At 39.7% G+C, this 23,208-nt stretch overlaps 1 protein-coding gene across 3 annotated transcripts in view; it reads right to left on the reverse strand.

Annotated features, from left to right (window-relative positions):
- Nucleotides 1-7,872: 7,872 nt before the first annotated feature.
- DPF3 (double PHD fingers 3) overlaps nucleotides 7,873-23,208 on the reverse strand; it is a 189,976-nt gene continuing 174,640 nt past the window's right edge. For 2 of the 3 annotated variants that reach the window (XM_063289844.1, XM_063289845.1), the window contains exons 9-11: nucleotides 13,971-14,083; nucleotides 9,927-10,008; nucleotides 7,873-8,270 (exon numbers count right to left, since the gene is read on the reverse strand). In XM_063289844.1, the coding sequence (XP_063145914.1) occupies nucleotides 8,200-8,270; nucleotides 9,927-10,008; nucleotides 13,971-14,083 (266 nt within the window). In that variant the 3' untranslated portion in view covers nucleotides 7,873-8,199. Of the gene's footprint in view, nucleotides 8,271-9,926; nucleotides 10,009-13,970; nucleotides 14,084-19,944; nucleotides 20,065-23,208 lie in introns of those variants that run through there. The other variant, XR_010066891.1, reaches the window with a different exon arrangement.

The following is a 23,208-nucleotide window of genomic DNA, read 5'->3' on the forward strand; positions in this document are numbered from 1 at the left end:
GAAGCACATGCACCTTAACTTAATAAATGAAGGAGATAGAGGAAATAATAACCTCAAGGCTATTCTTATGCCTGCTCCCAGCAGCTTTCAAATTCTGTTTTGTTTTGATGCCTTCTGGAACAACAGAGAAAGTCAGAGCCAAGCTGTTTGGCCAAGGTCTACATAACAGCACCAGGCAGGGGAAATACAAGAACAGAAAGCAAGTGCATTCAACTTTCTCCAAACCTGGTCCAGAGTTACATGCCTAACAATCCGAACATTACACTTCTATTTTTGATCTTCCCTTCAGCATGTGTGACTGGGATGAAACTGACTTCCAGACCCTGGAATGCCCTCAGGTGCTTTTGCATGAGATTATAATGGGATTTTGCACCAAGATGACTCCTAGTGCAGGCCTTCCAGACTTCTGTGCAGTAAACTGAACTTCTTTTTAATGAGCATGCAATACCCTTTCTTGGAATAGGTTTTCAGATGGTTGTCATGCTACTTCAGTCTCTCCTGGATACGGTTACTGGGAAACATTTCAATCAATCACTGAAATGCCAGGAGAAAGATTGGGACCATACAACCTTGCTACGTCTCCCGGAACCTTGAGATGCTTTCAACAGCATCGATCACGGTATCCTTCTGAACAAGCTGTCTGGAATGAGAACAGTGGGTCCTTCATGTTGTAGTTCAGGGATAAAACACGTGTTTGTCTTGAAGAAATTTCCCAGTTCAATTTCTGGCACCTCCGAAATAGAGTGGAGAGAAGACCTTTGTCTGAAACACCACAGAACTGGTGCCTATTGCAACACCATTACTGTGCTAGAAAAACTAACGATCTGCTTTGTATAAGGCGGCTTTCTGTATGTCAGTGTCCACTGAAGTCCCCTGACTCCATTTTATCTTGAGGGCTGCTTATAGGATGAGTACTAAAGAACAGTTGCTGGGGCACATAACAGTTGTGGCATAAGATAGTTTCTTATTGTGTCATCACAATAGAAGACACAGGGGAGCTAAGATGAAAACGATGCCAAATGGTCTTTGACTTAAGGATTTTATCCTGGATCAATCAAAAATTTATTTCCTACCTAAGGTCAAGGGATGGGGGGGTTCGCACCTCCTGCAATACATCTTTCTGTTAGTGCGACTTCTCTTGCTTCTATAGCTCTGTATTGAAATTGCAAGGTCCTGATAACAGAAATGTGAATTTTAAAGAATTTATCCAGTTCCTCCCAGTTTATTAAGCACACGTTATTCCACAAGCTGTCACTCCTGACACACTGCCACTTTCCAGCCATGGGATAAAATATGTATTTTTTCCATGCTTCACCGTTCAAGATATTTAACCATATGCATCTGCCATTACATCAGGTAAGTATTTTTATAGGGAAGAAAGTTTGTACCTTAAGCACTGCCTGCTTCCCCCACTCCTCCCTAGAGAATATTTTAATGAGACTTACGCAGCTGTGCTAACTCAGAGTAAACATTAACAATGCTAATTGCATAAAGTTTAGCCTGTGAATTCTCAGCCGGGCGTACCTCTGAGACTAGCTGTTTTTTCCGGGGCTTGGATCAGCTACCCAAGTTTTTAAATGCAAGACCCAGCTTGTTGAGAAACCCTGGGCAGGTTAGTATGGAAAGCGAGCATCTTCTTCTGAAAGAGAGTATTCTGACTTTTGTCAAAGCAGCAGCAGCATCAAAAGCTGCCACCTCTGAAAAAACGGTCATGAGTTGCCCAAATCCATGGAGGAAATTGTGTTGCCAGGCACCTTCACACTTCAGCTTAAGAAGGCCTGGAGGAAACAAGGGGGAGGGAAGCTAAGGCTCGGAAGGAATTAATTCTGCCAGACAACTGCAGCTGTTAAGTCCTAAGCTCTGGAATCAGCTGGGAGATGCAAAGAAACAACATGCACATGCAGGCGCACGTACACGCACGCGTGCACACCACCTATCTGCCTTCCTGGATTAATTCCAGGCCCCTTTCTTATTCACCATAAGCACATCCATTCTGTAACTGAAGGTCACTACAGAATAGGAAATTGAACGGCTTTGCTGCCTGAGCTGGTCAGAGCCAATGGAGCTCCCATTGCATGCACTTAGTCTTGGAAATAGAAAACAGCGTGCTGCTGAAGCTGGCTGGCAGCAGGGTTGGGGCTGAGCTATTCTAGTTCTCTATTTCTCCACTTTGTCTATCGCCACTGTAAGATCCAGTATGAAAAGTGCTACATAACCTCCGTCTTTCATCCAGCAGTTTGTTTTTCATCCATTAAAAAGGAGCCTCTTGTTATAGAGGCCCCTTTTTAGCAAGCTGGGCTGCTGCATCCCGTTCTTAGCCGTGAGCACCGGCAAGGTGAGGTTTCATATGGCTTGCTTAAATTACTTATTCACTGAAGGGGATTTTGACATTTTCTCTCTTTTTGTTGGAAGAGAAGAACCGAGATGAAAATGACCCTGCCAATTGCCAATCTCTCCCCTTCTCCCTGGCACTAACACATACACACGAAGGCACTAAATCAAAGACCTTTTCTAAACAATCATTTCTATGAATGCCACCATAATTGCATCTTGCATCTCTCTCTCTCCAGCCGCTCCTTTGTCACAGAAGAATTTCTAATGTAATTTTGCAAAGGCTTTTGTTAGGAGTGACACTTCTACTAATTTGAACACTGATTGTGCCTTAAATATGCATTTTAACTATGCTCATCTTTTCCTTCCTGGATCAATTTCCCTGGAAGGACTTGTGTGTTTGTGTGCAAGCACACATGTGGGTATGTTTTGTGCCACCACCATTGCATGTTCAGATTTTTAGATTGGTGGCTGCCCTGAGAAATAATTAGATGATTGGCTTTGAGGTCATCATTAGTAATTAATTCACTAAATAAAGCAGATTTAGCCAGTCTGAACTCCAGTTTATAATCCTGCTTTCACCCAGAAGACCGAAACAAACAAACGCCATCAGTTTGATTAGACTGACCCACAGGATTTGCTCCCCTTGAAAAAGCATTGAATGTTCACTGTGAAATTCCTAAAACTGCACCTCCCTCAAAATGTCTTGCATGTAAGAGCCAGTTCTCATGAAGCAGGGCTTTTTCATATGTAGAAGCAGCAGTTTAAGTCAAAGTCCAGCAGGGCTGGTCAAACAAATGCAGACATTATACCCCCATATTCTGTGCTTGCTAGTGAAAGACTTTTTTCAGGGCTTAGAATGCTAATGCAAAAAAATGAATAGACATTCAGTTCTGCAGATGGCTTTGACCTTGTGTGACCAGCTTACACAAGGCCATTGTGATATATTGGCAATGCACTGTAGCATTGTCATTTTGAAACACTGGTCCAGGAGCTAATAATATCATTCATAGTCTAAGCACTTCATATTCTGGCTTGAATTCACTGTGGTCCTATTAAAATCAATGGAGCTCACACATGAGTATATGTGGAGTATCGCAGCCCTAATTTTGGCAAGCTAACTGTGCTTTGGCCTTTAATAGATAATAATAATTTATGTGTTCTGCTTGCAGTGCTTCCACTAAGGACCCAAGCAGCTTTCAGAGACAAAGTATGTGTAACAATGTGTGACCTTATCATCCAACACTATTCATAATTTTGAAACAATTTTGTCTTTTATAAACTTGCTTATATCTTGCTAGTTCAGGAAACTCAAATGTGTAATTGGTTGTGCAATGGATCAAATTTAACCATACTGAAGTAACTTTAAATATTTACATAGGCTGCAAATAACAAAGCATTTTTAAAAAAGGAACTCTGGCCCTGTTTGTACAATATGCCCAACCCACAACAAGCTATGGACCCAGTCGCAGTTCTTTACTGGTGGTTCTGATACCATACAATCACATTACCTGGGTCAAAAGTTTCTCCAGGAAGTGGCTGGTATTCCATGAGACCATGCATCAGGGGAATGCTGACGAGGCTTAATGACCTCATTCCCCATTGGCCAGTAGACAGCAGCAGGCATGGTTTCAACCCTGCAGTCAGTCAGTGTCTGGGAGGTGCATTCTATTTACCAGACCTTAATAGTGAGTTTTGTGGCTTGCATTTCAGCTCTATCTCACCAACAGCCTTCAACAACTAGGTAAGCAAAGCAAGCTAAGTTACTGGATTTTAATGTTCCCATAACTTGGAGTTGGTCTATGCCATAGTTGAGCAGTTTGGGCCTATACTAATCCCCTTGGGGCTAGTTGACTGTGGGAATTGACCCTGGTTTTGTGTACCAACAACACAGTACCTGTATCTAGACTTAGGTAAGCATTTCAGGGGAATAAAGCCATGTTGTTTGCATTTGTTGAGAAATAACGTTAAATGTATATACAGTACATTTGACAATTAAATATTCAGATGCTTACTTTGGGGGAGAAGATTCTATGTGTATAAATTTTCCAAATGCAGTCTCTGCATTGCTTCAGCAAACATGTTCCTGAGACATATTTTCTGTTCAACAATGACCTGTTGGAATGACATGATTATCTAATCTAGCTAATTAATCTCCACATTTAATACAGACTTTAGATGACAGGGCATGTAGAGCAAATAGATGGATGTGTGTACCTTGGTAGAATGTTTACTGTAGGTTGGGAAATGGAAAAAATTACATGCAAATATTAATGGAAACATAGTGAATAGTCTGTGATTTGTTGTGAAGAATTGATGTTTCTTGAAAGAAACAAAAATGGCTGAAAAAATGTGCTTCTGCTCATTTATTATGTGGGAGTTGGGTATGCCAGTGGAAACATAAAAGCTGAGTGCAGTGGGAATGAGGTGCTTAAGAGTGTTTATTAAAACGAGAAGAGATAGGGTCAAGAATGAATGTAGATTGAATAGAAAATGAGTAACCAGTACCAAAGAAGCAGTTTGAAGTGATTTAGTCAACCCAAAGTGAATGGATCAAGAGGAAGAGAGAGAAAGTTGAAGATCAATGGAGTTAGTAAGATCCTTAAAAAGAGAGGTGAGAATTTTAATGAATCATTGGCAATGTATGAAGCTGTGTATGGATGTGATGGAAGCAAGGATGGCTTGTGAGGATGGAGAACTAAGGAGAGACGTAGTGAATGGTATTGGCAGAAACTAGTTTTATTTCTTTTCTTTTCCATGCCTTTCATTTCTTAGGCTTTTTATGCTGTGCATTACGTTGCTTAACCTAAAAAGGAATAATGTGATGGGTATGTAGATATGTGTGGAAACAGAAATTGTTGCCAGTTCAGCTGTATCTACTGGTTCAGCACTACAAAAACACTTGAGGTTGCAAGTCCTGGAATGTAACAAAAGTTGCTTAGAATAAAGTAATGGCTTACAAATGGAATATTGAAATCAGTCCCACTGAACTTAGTGGAACATCTTGAATAAACATACTCAAAATGAGGCTGCAAAACTCACCTTTATCCAGGAAAAGTTTACAACTGAAATCAACATAATATAAACATGTTTAACCTTAGATGTACTGTACCCTCATTTCTGGAGTGGGGGAATTATTGCACTTTCATATTCAATTCTTCAAAACGTATTTTATGTTGTATATTACAGGCCACAGTTACTACCAATACTTTCCCCTTTAAGTATCCCCCCCCTTTTTTTCCTGATCTCAATTCCAGCCTGACTCAGGACCCAGTTAACCTACATTTGTGCATCACATAATGTTGAATGATTTCCTCAGTCATCTAGCAATCTTTTTTTTTTCCAGCTTTCCAAGCCACTACAAAAAAAGTTGGCCCTTGCTTTCCAGTGTCTGGCTTTTTTGATTCTTCTTAAAATTGGGGTTGGAACCATTGTGGACAGGGTCAGGTGTCTGTACCCCACCCACCCTTCCCCCTCTTTTTTTTCCCACTTACCATTCCACCACAAAGAATGAAAACCAAAATGGCCTTAGGGGGCCTAACTGCATGTCAATTATAAGCATTTTAGATTGCAACTTAAAATCGCACGTTAAGCCTAAAAATGGGGATGGGGGGTTGGAGGGGAACAGCCTCTGCACCAATCGAAGAGCACTTCAGCTGAATCATTGTTCATCCCTGCTTTATAGAATAAAGTTAAGTATGGGCTTAATTTGCTGGCACTTTGTACTGGTGGTGGAGGACACATGCTTTTCATGCAACAGGGCTCAGATTCAATCTTTGGCACTCCATATAGAGAATTGGGAAAATTTTGGTTTTAATCTTGAAAAACTGCCAATCAGAACAGGTAAGACTATTAAATGATCTAACTCAATATGACACTTTTCTATAATTTGGGCACTATACGGGATGCCTGTATTCAGCACATCTCATGCTTTCCTTTTAAGTATTAGGATCAAGCCTGAAGCAGATACTATACGTTAAGTCAAAATATTGTGCTTTGTCACTTCTCTAGATCCCATATAAAGCATGGGATGATGTCAACGCTCTCAGTGCTTTCCAATCAGTTCTTCATAGCATCCTCCTACATACCTTTCTAGCCTCCAAGGGCATCACCACTATCAGAGGTCAGCTGCGGATAAAAAGGCTAAAGAGACAGACCGAGGGAAGGTAAGTCGTAGACAAGATTTAACACTCACTATTGCAATGCCCTTTCTCTTGTTAACAATTTATACTTTTTTTTCCTAAATTGAGCAGAACTAGATTTAAAGACATTGTCACCTTCAATTTGGTCCTGAAGTCCAAACATACTGAGAGCTGTATGTGTTTATGGGCAACCTTTCCAAAGAATGTATAATTCGAAAGAATTATTGACTAACTATATGCAGTATGGTAAGCAGTAATGTGATTTGTTTGGTTTTGGTTTGGCTAACCCAGCCACCATGGTTTATTTAGCATATTTGAATCCAGTCATAAATTTAGCATCCTCAAATAACCAATTATTTCATAAGTCTTTGTGTAGCATGCTCATCTGAAAGGAAGGGGAGATCAGCATATGTGGTGAGCTAAAAATAAAAGAGTAACCATTGCATTTAGAGAGGATTAGTTGAAACCCTAGTCAGACCTGGATTTGTTTTTGATTAAACTAATGACCCCAAATCAGCTATGTCACCCAAATATGCAAATGAGGGTTGACATATCTGCCAGTCTTCTGTTGCCAGAGACATGAGCCTAGAGTAGCCCTGCACAAAACAAGCTTCTCTAATGCACCCATGAGTGTAAGGCAGGGAAGGAGAAGGTGGGGAGATGAACATTTGTCTGTGGCTACTCTAACCCCAATCATGACAACAGGGATTTTTCTTTAAAGTTTTCACCCTCAAAGGAAGAGAAGACAGCCACTGCAAAGAATGATATGATATTCCCAACCCAATTTGGATAGCTTTGCTTTTTGCTGAGAGTCTGGCACTCCTTCATTGGGGTGTGATTTACCTAGATAGAGCAACAGACTGGATTTGCTATGTCATGTGAATCTAGGCTAGCCATGGGAAACATTAAAGTAATGAAATAATATTACCTGTTTGTATTTTTAAGGCAATGGAGAAGACTCAGATATTGTATATGTGCTTCCTTGTGAAGGGTTATTTTGATTTTATTATTATGGAACTGTAAACAGCCAGAATACTATTATTTGACTGTATCTACTTCTAAAAAAGTGCTTATAAAAAGCAATTTCCCATTAGAACCTTATAGTGATAAGTAATGTGTAATATCCCCACCACAGCCCTAGATCACAAACAATTACAAAGCACTCTAGTACTAATCTAATGTTCTCCAAATATGTTGGGAGTCTAACTCCCATTATTTCCAGCTGTTGCCCATGTTGGCTGGAAATTCTGGAAGCTGCAACCCTAACACATCTTCAAGATGGCAGGCTGGGGGGATGGCTATTAGAGGGATGGGTAATACTGACTTATCTGAAGGAAAGGAAGGAGATAAATCAAACCAAAATCACAATCCACACAATTTAAATGTCTAAATACAACAGTTACAACAGCTCCCCTTTATGCTATTATCATAACACATATGCATCTATTACAACAGACCGGCAATCATGCACTGCAGGGGAAAGTATTCATTTGGAACATAGACCCTCCCCCATGCCTCAAAGGTGTGCTCCTTCTAGTAGAACCCAGGAGGTAAAATCTTGGTGAAATGTAACCCTGGAGAAGCAAATGCTACAGATGCTTCTTTGAGTGTTCATCCTTTCATGTGGGCAAAAGTGTGTTTAGGGTTACACAGAGCCTTATGTGATGGATGATCATTGCGTGCTGGTGCTACAGATTCAAGAATAAGCCCAATCCTTTGTTCTCATCTAGGGCTGGAAGCAGAAAGCTGATGCTCTCTCTTGGAGGAGTTCTTGACACAAATGACAACTCCAGCTTCCTATAAATAAAGAGAGGGAAAAGTTTAGATGTTCAAAAGGCATTCTAGATGATATTCACATCTGCAGATAGACATGCTTGGTTCAGTTTGTGTGTGATTTGAACAATATGAGTTGCTTTGTTTTTGTTGTTATTTTACTTTCCAACCAAGTACTAACCAGACCTGGGGGGCTTTTAGGGATCAGCCAAGGTTAGTTCCTCCTGTCCCCTGCAACTTCTATCAAAAGAGAGGTTTTTTTGAAAGGCATCAGAAGTATTTGGAGGGAGGTTCCTACACATTTTTTGTATGTCCTTCTATTTCATCAATTGCAGTGATTACACAACAGTCTAACAACTTGACAGCTAGAAAAAAGCTGTCTGCCTTTAAACCAAGATCAGTCTATTTATTACAGAGGCAGTCATGATGGGTTAAACCTATCAACTGAATATTCCCCATCCCCACCTGTGCAAGCTGAGTTTGGATAGCAGAATAGAACCAACCAAGATCACAAACGTGCCCAGAGAAAGAGGCTTCATGAAGTGAATGTTAAGGGAGGGACATGACTTCAGTTCTTCTCACCTCTCTGTCTTGTGTGCTCTTAAAATTTTCCGATGTTCCGTCCCTGCTTTGGTTTAAACAAATGGGCCTGCCTTTGTCACAAGCTTAAGTTTTATTGTCTGTCACAAACATCCAACAAATAGGACATTTTTCTGGTTTCAAGAAGGAAACATACCTCATTCTCAAGTTCTCACAAAAGGTTTGCTTTTAAAATGTATAAGACTACACAGTTTGGATTATACAAAAGCATTCACAACTCTGTACATGAGCAGAACAACTACTGAAGGAATACTACAGACTTCTGCATCTCTGCATGAGGACTCAATGAATAAGCGCATCACTCCAGACATAGGATGCACTAGAATTACCCACTCAAATTAGTAAAGGCTGTTAGTAGGAGGGAAATCTTTCATAGATTTGGCAGGCAGCCTCCATTCACTGAGGGTGGAGACTTTGGACTCACAGGAGAATTTGATGATTTAATCAACTGATTTCCCCAAGGCCCACTTGTGTGCCTCATCACACGCTTCAAAGAATTATTGTCCCAACTTCTACAGAAGAGGCCAGTAAACTATTAGATTTTTTTCTAATCAAAGTAACCTTCCCAATCAATGATAATTGCCAGTGAGCAAGAGAAACACGTGTTTTCTGAACACTACAGTGAAACCAGATTTCCATTAGCCAATTATTACTTTGTTCACTGCTGGTATTTCACAAATCCATCAATCATTTCAATATCTGGATGGAAACTCTAGCTAAATGTGACCTAAGGACATTCTTAGATTTGTCGCTATGAAACAAACAAGACAGAACCATTGGAAAAAAGCAGGAAATGTTTTAAACTGATTTTTTTTTTGCCATGATATTGCATTGTTTAGGCTACTTTGATTATAATTTCATATAGGAAGCATGATATAGGAAGACCAAACCCAACATAAGACGATTTCCCTATACCTTTCCTATGGCTTAAAAAAAAAGCTGTTTCAGCATTATGGGAAAGGAATGATGCTGCCAAAACTTCTACATGAATATTTAAAAGATATTGATTCTGCTATTGTTTCTGATGTGCTAGCTTAACCTTATCCTTAAAATGATTGGTATAGATATAAGCAATCATACCTTCTGGGGGTTCAGACACTGGTGGGTTTAAGCAATACATATGGTAACCACGGTCACAGTCATCACAGAAGAGCAACTGGTCCTGATCCAGAATTGTTGGGGAAAAAGAAAAAAACATAGGCATTACTCAACCTAGCTAAAGACATGTAATCATGCCCATTGTTGTACTAAAAAGATGAATGTGTAATGATAAGTATCAAAGAGCAAATCAATGACTATGGATAGAAAAACTTCCAAATGGTCTTCAAGAGCTGCTCTGCATAAAGCAAGCTTCCTGTTCCATGAAGAACTACAGCTGGTACACAGATATAATTGTGCAAACGCCTCTTGACCATGGTCTCCACCTGCTGGTCTAGAATTTGCTTGGACCTCTAAATTGCAAGCACATCAACTCAGTCTGGGAGAGTGCAACCCCCTCTAGAAATAATGATGGACTATTTCTGGAATCCACAGTCATTCCATCTTGCTGGAATTAGGTGTGATCCTGGTTTTCTCCATCCAGATCCAAACAGCCTCCAGGGACTGGGTCAAGACCTTGACAGCATTTCCTGCCTGGCCCAAAGTGAAGATATACAGCTGGATATCACTGGCATATTGATGATACTTCACCCCATGCTGGTAGATTACTTCTCTCAATGTCTTCATGTACATATTGCTCAGAGTATGACTTAGGATACCTAGAACTACATATGCACATCAATTAGGATAAGCTTCTATCAGACCATGCATCAAAAATGCATAGTTTCTCTCAAGGTCCTTCTTTTGGTTTAGACCCACCATGAGTCATCACTAGGGCAAGGATTTCTATGACCTAAAAATGTTAGAAATATGCAAGCATTTATTACCTTAAAACCATTTAAATATGACCAATTAAACCAAAAATATGACTTTTAAAGCAAAAATATGACTTTACAATTTTTCTGATATTAGCACCCAATTTTTAAAAATCTGTGCTTACACACACACACAAAAATTAAAAGGTTTATTCTTCACTTCCAGTGCAGAAGTGCTAGTATTGAAGGAATCAGATGAACATTTTGAGAGTAAAATGGTCATGCCTGGATTAGTTTTCATTAACAGCAGAATTACATTGGATGACCATGTGCATCTTGAGGTTATCAAGCTCAGAGCTCCTTCTGTTGTCCACCACTATGTTCTTGTATCTGGAGAAACTCCATTCGACATCACAAGAAGTTATAGGAACAAATTTGAAAAAAGGAAACTCATCTGGAGAAAATTCTGGCTCGAAGTCTTCAAATTTTGCTTCAAGTCCATTTAGAACGTTACTTATTTTGCAAAGTGTTGAATAACCAAGGTTAGATTGCAGCACTCTTTGCAGTTTATCACTAATTTTTTCAACTACGTTCCCCTTTGCTTGCTTTAAATCACTCTGTTTGTTTTACAATCCTCAGTGCATCACTAAGTTCTATTCCTACAGTTTCAAGGCAGGTGATTGCTCTTGATAATCGCTGAGGTTAGATCCTATATATGCTAAGTTTCCAGCCAAGGTTTCAAAAAAGGAATCTTGCACAATCTTGATGGAGGAAGATTCACAACAGCCAAATTCTTTAACTATCCACTGCAAGGAAGCATAATTTGTGAAATAATACATAGCCACATCCAGTCAAGTATTACGACAGGTTGGGGAGGGAGAGCCAAAGTAGGAGCAATTTCTTTGAACTTTTGTACTGAAGTGGAGCTTTAAAGAACATTTTTTTTCCCATTCAAAATTATCTTATCTACATCAGGATAGTTGCTTTGAATCTCTTTGGCCACTCTGTGTAAACCACGTGCAAGGCATGTGATATGGATCATTTTTGGATAAAGAAGTTTAAGTCCCTTGGCTGCTTTAGTCACGTATGGAGCAGCATCTGTTACAAAGAGAAGGATATTTCCCCTTTTTACACCATCTGGCAAGAGTAGTTTCATAGAATCGCCAAAGAGCATAGCAATAGTGGAATTGTTTACTTTTTGTAGAGTTTCACATGTTAGAAGAAATACTTCACCAGGCTTGTCACATTTCAGAGTGCCAATAACAACACTGGCTACATATCCTCCATTTACATCACTTGTTTCATCTATTGAAACCCATATCTTCTTGTTGTCAACAGCAGATCTTATCTTTGCTAACACATCTTCATAGCAGGCAGAGATGTAATTTTTCCTTACAGCTGCTTCATTTGGAATCAGGTGACTGGTGTACTTCTCCAAAAAATGCCTGAGGCATTTTACCTAATTTCCTTAGGGGAATATCTGAAGTAACCATCATTGTACAGAGCTCCTTACAAAATTCTGACTGGGTATTTGAGGAACCTGCAGTAGAAGAAGAAGCTCTCTTGAAAAGGAGACATTGCCTGTTCTCAGTGAGGGTAAATCTTGCTAAATAACTCTTGTGTTTCATGGTGTCACGTTGTTGAATATTAAAACACTTTTGGGTTGATACCTTAACTTCACACAATTTACAAAACAAAACATCACCATCACTACTGAAAATCTGCTTCCCAAATTCTTGAACAAGACACCATAATTTCACACTCACTGAACATCTACTTTTAGGCATGTTGAAATCAGATTGCAGCTCTCACATGACTCCACCACCTCAAACACACGAACATCTCAGTTGGGGAGCAAATAAGACAAAAAAATAGGGAAATTCTCACTCTTTTTTTCAGGCCTGGTCAGGGGAGAAGCCTCTGCCTGAAGTCATTTTCAAAAAGGCTGCACTCCCTCTCTTACACACACACACACACACAGAGAGAGAGAGAGAGAGAGAGAGAGAGAGAGAGAGAAATCGCCCTGAGTTGGGGAGCAAATAAGAAAAAGAAAAAACAGGCAATTTCTCACCTTTTTTTCAGGCCTGGTCAGTGGAGAACCCTTTTCCCTTTCCCTTCCTTCTTCACACACACCTCTGAGTTGGGGAGCAAATAAGAAAAAGAAAACAAAACAGGCAAATTCTCACCTTTTTTTTTCAGGCCTGGTCAGGGGAGAAGCCTTTGTTCCCACCTCTCTCTTTCTCTCTCTCTCTCTCTCTCACACACGCACAAAGACACACCTCCCTTAGTTGGGGAGTGAATAAGAAAAAGAAAAAAAACAGGCAAATTCTCACTTTCTTTGCTGGCTCGAACTTGCTGGCTTATCAGGAGGGTTACCAATGACCAAAATATGACGTTTGTTACAAAATTAAGGAGAAATATGACATAACACCTTTAAAAAGTCAAAATATGACTTTTCAGGCAAAATAAAAAGCATCTAATTCTCATCAGATTACTCTAAAACATGTTTTAACTTACTTATAAATTCAAATAAAGGTTCCAGAAAAAATATGACATGTCATAGAAATGCTCGCCCTAGTCATCACTGTTCAAATTCAACATCATCTATAGCAAAAGTCACCATAATTTAATAATAGTCTAAGATTGATTTGTATCCATCACAGCCCTGAGCTTCTGTTGCCTTTCAGGACTGACTGGATGCAGCTCCTGTTAGACGGCCATTTGCAAGTTTTGCAACAGACCACCTCTGAATAGGATTGAGATTTTTGCTCTTGATATTCTGTGGGGTTGCTGCAGACTTAGAACAGCTCCTCTTCAATTTTGTTTGGCTTGTTGCAAGCTTCTGTAGTAGAAATGACATGACTAGGGCAAATAATGTCTAATAAAGGCCTTTGAGTCATATCACTTGAACCAGCACAGCACTTTCTGGGGAAGGAAGTATTGCTCTCAAAGCATGAATTGTTTTCCTAGCTGCTAGGATTCTGTCAACATGGACAGAACTGTATATTGCCACAAAACAGACAGATTACCATTTTGGTCCCTTAAATGATCCCAAGTGAGAACTGGAAAGCCATTTTTAAGGAAGCAGAGGAGCCAAAGGATGAGCAAGAGTCACTGAGCGTGCACATATGTGTATGTGCACACAGGGGTACCATAGTTCACAGAAAGGATTCCCTCCTGCTGCTTAGATATCTTGCGCTCAATGAATGAACCCTGAAGATCATGTACGTTAGTTTGCACATGTAGATATTAATAACAAAGACAAGCTTACATCATTCTCAGAAGTCCCACAGAGGCTACAGGATTTGCATTCGATGCATTGCCATTGATAGGTTTTGACAGCCTCTGTCATATTTGCCGTGAACTGCAAGCAGGTTGGGTGACCTGGAGGAATGGGAAACATCTATTCTTAGTATGGGGTACTTTGAATGGCTCTTTGAATCAGTCATCCGGTTCAGGAACAAAACAGACATAGACATGGACCAATCACAACATGGGTTCCAAACTAATGGAGTTCAAAGAGGAAAGCAAGCATTAACCCTTTTGCTGCCGGGCACAAGAAAAATAAGTAATTCCTTCCCACTGCCCCACTGGCAAAGCGATTTTATTCAGAGCTCTTAAAAACTTTGTGGATGTTATTTTCCTTTTAATTAAAAAAAAAGATAACTGAGTAGAAGGAAGGAATAGGCTCTTCCTCTTCCTTTATAAATGAGGGGTTTGGAGGAAGAGGTTTTTTTATGTTGCAGATTTATTTGAACTGATTGAAATGTAAATACAGTACAAATTCATTCCCCAGTTTGTTTATGAATACATCAGAAGGGCAACGGGCAAAGTTATATTTTTAAGAGCTCTGTGCTGCTAAGGTTGGCCTGCACAGAAGAAATCAAACTGCAGAACTGAACTTTCAGGATCAACCAAAAAATCCTCCCAAATCCAAAACAATTTACAAAAGGAAGAAATGAAGGAGAACTAGCAACAGAGGAAGAACAACTACTGCTGAGACTCTAGAGCAGTGTTCCTCAATAGCAACTTGAACTTGTGTGGACTTCATGGCTGACTGGGGAATTCTGGGAGTTGAAGTCCACACATCTTCAAGTTGAGAAACACTGCTCTAGACCCTTCCCTACATGCGTGTGGACAGCTTTGCCAAACAGCAGGACTACTATAGCAGGATCAGCAATGGGGGTGGTTCTGGAGGAGGGGAGATACAAACAAACAAACATAAGGTAGCGTTCTTTCTTTAAAACAAGAAAACAATAAGGAAACAGCACATTTTGTTATTCTCCAGTCATTTGCCCTATCCTCACTGTTTCTGGCATAAACAAAGTGCATCTTTCTTCAAAAGAATGTTTTTTCATCCCATGATCCCCCCTCCCAATGTTAACATGCACCAAAATGTCCATGTGCAGAAGCAGAGGAAGATGTAACACCTGTCTGTACCTGTGTCCTAAATGTGGCATTTTATATTTGTGGTAGTTCAACAAGCCTCGGGTGGAAAGTCATTAGCAAAGGATCCTTGCTCACAACAAAGGTGGTTACAAGGAACAGCACTAACAATGTGTGGTGAAAATTCCCAGATAACTTATTCTCCCTCTTTTATTTTTTCACATAACTGTAGGTAGGCAAAGTTCACCTTTCTTTCTTCTAGACTATCAAAGAATTCCTATGAACAACAAAGAAATAATGTCTCCGTTTTTGAAATCTTTCAGCCTCAAACTGTGTGTTGGCTGTGAAGGGTATAGGGGGGTGGAGAAAATGGATAGTGGGGAAAAGATTAACTCAGCCTTCCTGTCAACCTTTTCTCCATTTCGACTGACAATTGTCATAGTATTCTACCTTTGACACACAGGCCTGGCCTGGAAAAAGAAGCTTCATTCCCGCATGAAAGAGCAAACAGATGCGATTTAAGTATTCTTAGAAGTAGAGCCTGCACTCGGGTAGACCTGTGCATAAGACTCAAGGTCTTCACCTCTATCAGGCTGTCAGACTAAATCCTTTGATCTCTTTGCTTTCCTTGGATATGGCTTGCAAAATTGCAGGCACGTTTTGTCAGCTGTTATCATTTTTTGCAAAATTTTCTTGCTTAACCCATTGAGAAAGAAGAAGAGTTATATTGGTTTTTTTTAAACAACAACAACCAACCTCTTAAGCCTTTAAATCATTCCATGTGAGATTTGAGAAGCTTCTGGGGATCATCATTTGATGAATGTTTGAGTTTTAGTTATTAAATTTGGGTTTGGTATATACTGTACAAGTAACAATGCTGGGAAGCCAACCCACTCTTCCCACTCTTGTCTTTTACCAAGTTTCATAGGTTGAATAGTTTACTGGCTACCTTTTATTCTTCACATCCCCAAGTAGGTTTTACTTCTCAGACACATTTGTCTTTGAAGACCTCACTTTTCATTTCAAAATACCCTTTACACCCCAAAATATTGCTTCAATTTCCACTTTAAGTACCTCCCTTCTGTTTATGTCCTGGCTCCAAACCATCTGATCTTCCCATCCTCATACACTACGCTACATATTGCTTTCAATGGATCTGCTTTAATAGTTAGCACTACTCTGCAGCTGAAGACATTGGAGGTGAGAAGTTTCCCATTGGTAGGAACTCCTCCCTTTCTTAAGATGCTCAACTTTTCTTCCTCCCTGGAGGTTAAGATGCCATGGCAGTACTCCACTTTTTTGTCTGTCTCTTTGAATAGCAGAGGGTGGTTTTGCACTTCCTGCACAGGAGCTGCTCCTGTATTTTAATCGCTGCATAAACAGGTGCAGGACTATGTTAGGGTGGGGAATGAGACACAGGTTAGCTGCCAGTTTTTGAACCATTGTTTTGGTCAGTTGAAGGGAGTGCTGCTCAGGCCTCACAAGTTGCAGCACTGCAAGAATGGACAATGCAGGATGCTGTGCTGGATTGTGAGAGTTTGGGGAGTGAAAGCAGAAAGCCCCATGAGCATTTCAATGACACTGACTTGTCTCCATTCCTCTTAAGTATTTAACAAGTCCTGGTCTTGTGCATCCTCTGACTGTTGTATGTGCATGTCTGTTTCCTTCTCTTGAATCTGGGAAGATCCAGATTTTTGCATATTTTGCATCTTGCATATAACAGTTCTGATCACATAGCTTAGAGAAAGGAATTGCAGAGGAGCAGAAGATCTGTAGGTCAGAAGGAACCTTAAGTAGAATATCCATGGCTGATCTCTCCACCTATTTGTTTTTCTTCTAAAAACAACTGCAAAAGAAACAACTGAGCAGAGGCTTCAGCCCAGAGGATATGTCTCTCCATGCAGTAGTCCTGCTTCAAATATCCAACTCCCAAAACCGCTGTTAGTCAGAATTGTTTCACTTACGCAATTCATGAGAAGTTCTGAAGGGCTGAACACCCTTTTCATCCATGCCTTGACTCATAGTCCTATTGGGGTCTATGGAAATTATACAGGGATAATCAATCCCAGATATGCCACGATGGGTAGTATTCCTAAATTTCATACAAGGGTGAATGATTTATTTATTTCTCAAATTTTTGCTACCGTCCATCTCCCCCACCCAAGAGGGACTCTGAGCAGTTTACAACAAGTTAATCAATTAAACATTAAAAACAGTAATCAAATAATACATAAAATATAGTACATGTAGTACTATATAGTATAGTAAATCTGATGCCTTACTACCTTGCAGGGCCTGCCACACCATACTGCCTTCTGCATTTTCATTTTGCATATGAATTATATGCACTCTAAACATCTTACAGATTTTTTTTTACAAAAGCAAGAAGGATCCCAGAGTACCACAAACAAACATGCAATGAGTTGTAGGAAGTTCATCTGATGGAGCACTGCATTTGTGCCAGCCAAGAAGGAAAACACAGCAAGGTAAAAATCCACACTTGGTGTTCAATGTTCAAAAGAATCTAAGGCAGTGTTTCTCAACCTTGGCAACTTTAAGGTACGTGTAACCTTAAAGTTGCTGAGGTTGAGACACACTGGTCTAAGGGAAGCAAGAAATGAGGAGCTTCAAGAATTCAAACAAATTCTTGAAACAATATGCACTGAAGAATGACAATGGCCATGTTGGTTTGGCACTGTATTTCTGCTGGTTACATATTATGAGCCAATTGGTGATTAAAGTGCTGGAATATGACTGGAGAAACAGTTGCTGTTTCTGAGCCCAACCCACTCCAGAAAGTGGTGGTTGTAGAAATAAATTGGAAGGGAGAGAGCTATCAGTACCACCTTCTGCTCCTGGAGGAAAGATGAGATAATAATCCAATAAATAAACCATGTTAGGGATTATGAGATCATGGAATGTGGATTGATCTAATTAAAGAGACATGACTGAAAATTATATACTTTTGAATTGATAGCTGGCAAAGGATCTTTATTAACTAAGAAACCCTTCCCTTCCTGGGCTATAATTCTCTGCTCAGAGTCCAGTTACCTAGCTGGCAAACAGCTACTAACCTTTCTAATCTAAGAAATGAAACACAAATCTGAAACCAAAGTTTGAACATTTTGAAGTGATTTAGTGTTGGGAAGAATAGGGTTCTAGCCCCCTGGTATTGGGAGCCACAGAGATGACCTTGAAGAAATTATTCGGATATGGGAGTCTGTTTCCTGATTTGGTAGATTTCAAAGGCTGACATTTTGCAGTCACAGCAGCTCCCTGGTTGGCTTTGTGCCAGTCATATTCTTCCAATCCACAGAGACTATCTCATAGAGTTGTTATATGGGGAAAAATCCCCTTTCTTTGAAGCTCCTTTTACTGTATGTGAAAAGTCAATAGTTTCTCTCAGCTGTAGATACATAACACTTCGCTATGTTTAATTTAACCCTGGTTTAATCAGTTAACCCAACTTTCACAATGCACTGAAGTCTAAACTAATCAGACAGAATTCACAACCCTGTAGCCATAGTATGTTAATGAATATGATCATTGAGTAGGTCCTTTTTAAGTGTCTCTTCATTATAAAGCATGGCAACCCTGTTACTAGCCAGGATTGGATAAAGGAGAGTCCCCAGGACCACTTCCCACCAAAATATTATTCTCTTTTGCCATATGCTCCCTATTTCCACTTCCAATGGCAAATACCCTGTAATAAGGTACCCTAAGAACAAGAATTTACATCTCTAGCCTGTAGTTCCTCTTCCCATCAACAGAGTTGAGTATACTATGCTATTTATTTGGGGGGGGGGGTAATTAGGTTACTGATCTGTATGGAAGCCAACCAATGGCACTATCCTAAGAAATGTCAATAAATTCAGAATACCTTTGAGATCTGCTGATTCTTGCTACATTGCTGCCTTAGGCTGACCAGCTACCTAAGTTTAATTTGTTGGATCTTGATAGTACAGCTCCTGTTTTAGGATTATGACATATAAAATGGCAATTGCCAAGGTATTTAATCTGCTTAAGAATTTTTCAAGCAATAGGTTCTGTAAGATATGATAGTTTCCATTAATGTCTGAAGCTTTCATTTTTTTTGAAGAAAAATTCTGGCTAAAAATTAAATTCTTATTCCATGTATGAGTGACTAGCATTAAATGGCTCACAGATGAGATACATCAACTTGATAACATTTTTTTAGGAAATATATCCTAGTTACAGGGTTTATGAGGAGATCACTGGTTTTCCTTTCATTACTTTGCAGCTCTGCTTTAAAAAATTGCAGCTTCATCAAATAATAATGCTTTATCTGGAAGATTAGTCCTTAGGAGGATTAAGGAAACTTAGACTGTAGTGTGGCCTTATTGACATAATCCACCCAAAATAAACAGAAGACATTAGCTTGGATATTGGGTTGTCATCTGCAAATAGAAGATGCTCCTTTACACCAACGGAGAATCTCCACTGCAGAAAGAGGGAGGCCATTTCCATCAGCCTCTCCCTCTTTCTGCAATGGAGATTCTCCATTGGTGTATTGAAGCTCTTCTAAAACAATTCCAAGTCCAGAAGGTGCCCCAAAGTTCCAGGGCAGATTTTCAGAGGGCAGAAGGAAGGATTGAGCAAAGTTGTTTCCCCTTAGTTTAATTCCTGCTGGTTTGAGCATTCTGTGTGCAAAATGCTGCTTGTAAGAAGCCTACATCAGCAGCCAGGAACTCAGCACTGTAGCTGTTGATTACTTTACAGGATGATTCCCTCATCATTATAGCAGTAGCAGAGGAAAAGCAGAGCTATTGCAATACTAGAAGCTCCTGGTTATATTAGGAAGATCGATAGACAATGGACCTGTTCCTGCCAGCACTCACCACCAACTTGATCCTGTGAGGACTGCTCACAACCAGTCTTTGTAATATACCTATCCCATGGTGTAGCACTTAAATCCCATCTGCTGGCTCACTATGAAGAGGGGAAAGGATATTACATATCTGAAGGAAAAAAAGAACAGACTTTTCAAAGGCTTGTTAGCATCTAAGTTTAAGCTAATCCATTCATTTATATCAAATAAGAAAAAGTAGTAATTTGTTTCATGTGTATCCAGTTATATACAAATCTACCACAAAACTTAGAAATCAAATACTTACCTCACTATGGATTTTCCCCTACTTTGTTACATTTTTTCTCCAACATCTCCACAGTTCTACCTTCTTCCCTACTCTGTGCATCAATTTACTATGATCAAGTGACCCACTGGTATCAAGAGGGCAAGTCATTTGGTATCTGAAGGGATCCCACATAAATCGACTAGTTGCTTTAGTTTTTAGAGGTTAGGAATAAACTACTATTGGATGGTTTTAGTTGCTATTTCAGGTTTTAATTTTAGTTTGTCTTTTAGAACTGTGGCTTGGCCTGAATAATTGAATACAATTTATGGAGCTATAAATACTATAGAATCTGATAAAATGGACAAATAAATGGGCATTCTGCTGAATTCCCTGGTGTTAAAGATATACTTCATTTCTAGTCAAGCAAAGTCAAGCCTCATTCAAGTCAAGCTCAACTTCTGGTGGCTTTGCAGACACATCCATATAGGGATCTTGACAAGAATATGGAAGTCTTCTTTTAGGACATTCCAAGCTCTTGTCTTCTTCCAGGATGTTTTGCTTAGAATTCCTGGTCTAGCCTAGGTTTCCCATTCAAGTACTCTCTAATGCTGCTTCTGCTTAGGTTTCAAAGTTCAGTGAGATGTTAATGAATGTCAAAGGAAAAGCCAGGGAGAAAAAGACTTAGTGTGGAAAGGCAGAGCACATCACACCTGAGCTGTACCTTGCAGCAAAGAGGGAACTTTGAGAGCTGTCTCATAGCTCACCACAGCAGCGTTCCCTCTCAAAGGATTCTTCAGGATCAGGTATTTAGAAACCACCTTTCTTGACCCAAACATCCCTATGGCAGAAAGCTTAAAGGTTCAATATGGCCCCCAGATTCATGTCACAATCCAGTGGTCTGATTCTGGATCATCCTTTGTGAAAAGGATGCCACATAAGTAGTTTCAATTCCAAATCTGGTCTGCATGTAGCATTCCCTGCCATTAGTCCCAATAGTATGAGTCAAACTGAATCTAGGTCACGTTCTGAATTACATACTCCATAAAATAAAAGCTTTTTTGCATGGAAACTGTTGGGATTGGTCAGTCGCCTGGTGCTCAGAGGGATTTTTTTTTCCAATCTCACACAGGCAGCAAGAGTATATGACATATTTTCTGCTACGACCATTCCTTCTGTGTTGAACATAAACACTTGATATATGAGTGACAAAATCCTAGTCTTTACCCCCATCTCAACCTTTTCCGGTAGTGAAATCTTGTTATGACAAATGGTAACATTTGGTACGCGGTTTATATAGTACTAGTTTTATAGAGGACTCTTCTAGGTGAAGTGCTCTTGTTCTGAATTTTAGAGACCTAATCATACCCTTCTGTAGATTATTTCATTCTACTCACCCCCACATCCCTTTCTTTTTCTTTTATTTCCCAATGACACTGGGAATATTTCATGGCTACTAAATGTTAGTGCTGGGCAACATTTGGATTTGATCTCCAAAATGTACTTCAGAGTATACAGAGGTGTGAACGTGGCAAGAATATGCCAAATCTGCAATACTTTAAAGCAGTTTTTCATCCTCAGCAACTTGAAGATGTGTGGACTTCAATTCCCAGAATTCCCCAGCCAGCATGCTGGTTGGGGAATTCTGGAAGTTGAAGTCCATATACCTTGAAATTGCTGAGGTTGAGAAACACTGCTTTAAAGCACTGATCCAGGGCAAAGAGGCAGCTGCTTTAAGGAGTTGCAGACAGGAACAATGTTTACACTCCTATATATTCCAAAATGCCTTTTAGAGCTCACAGCTGAAGCACTGCACAGCCCTTACTACTGAAAGGTGTATATGTTTCTAAATCTTAAGTATCTCCAAGGACACCAGCAGAAAGAACTATGGAGGATTTATCCTTCATAGAAGGATTCTTCTGTAAAACAATATGCACTTGGCAGGACAGTGAAGCAGCAAAACTAATTATGCGCTGTTTGTCAATCTGACATGCTTTGGGTAGGCAGTGCAGGACTGGGAAAGTCCGAGGATGAAAAACTTTGGCTTTTGTGTCTGCTGCCAGAAGCTCTTACAGGACAGAACATAAAAGAGGGAAACGAATCAGTGCAAAAGAGAGAAAAAAGAACAAAATGCAAAGAATAAAAAGGTGCATATACTAATAATAATAATAATAATAATAATAATAATAATAAACCTTGCATACCATGTCCCAATAGAACCTTTCATATCCCAGGATGTACTGTCAGGTAACACACAGGCTCACTACCTAGTCAGCTTAAGGACTGAGGCATCACTTCCTTCACCTTCCAATATCTGAACTTCTGACAAGGAAACACCTTTATCAGTATAAATGAGGGGCTCTGATCTTTCCATTAAAAAGGAAAAGCTGAGACACCCTAGATCCAGGCACACAGTAATCGTAGACAGAAGTCTTAACCTGAGAACTACCATGGGGCTGCTTACAGTTCTCCTTGTTAGGATAAATAGCTACAGTTCTGCTTCACCTTTTTGGCCCTGATATTACTAGTTGCTTGGCAAGCAACTTGCTCTTTGTCCACGAAGACTGCTGGGGAAGAATTCACAGCCCCTTGTATTCATGCATCAGCCTGGCACCACATGGGCATGAAGTAGGTCACCGCAGCCTCCAGAGAAACATACCATTATGTCTCATAGGCAAACACTATGGGTACTAAAGACCCATTGCCAAAGGTAGCTAACATGAAGGAGTTCTGCCTTCAAATGTTGTACTAATCTGCAATATGGGGGAATTAATGGTAGGAGTATTTATCTGAACAGCTGGAAACTAAAGTAATAGTGTGAAGTGCTCTCTAAAAAGAAAATAATCTCTTCAACTTTATAATATCAGCAATGGAAAATGCAAAGATTTCTATTTATGGTAAAAGCTGTCACTGGATATTATATCTCTACACAGGGGCATTTTAATATGTTTACTCGTCAAGCAAAGGATTAATAGAACACATTTGAAATTGAAAATGAAATGAGATGACTAGGAAAAATGACTAACTATA

Source organism: Candoia aspera, chromosome 1 (assembly GCF_035149785.1).
Source record: "Candoia aspera isolate rCanAsp1 chromosome 1, rCanAsp1.hap2, whole genome shotgun sequence".
NCBI classification, from domain to species: Eukaryota; Metazoa; Chordata; class Lepidosauria; order Squamata; family Boidae; genus Candoia; species Candoia aspera.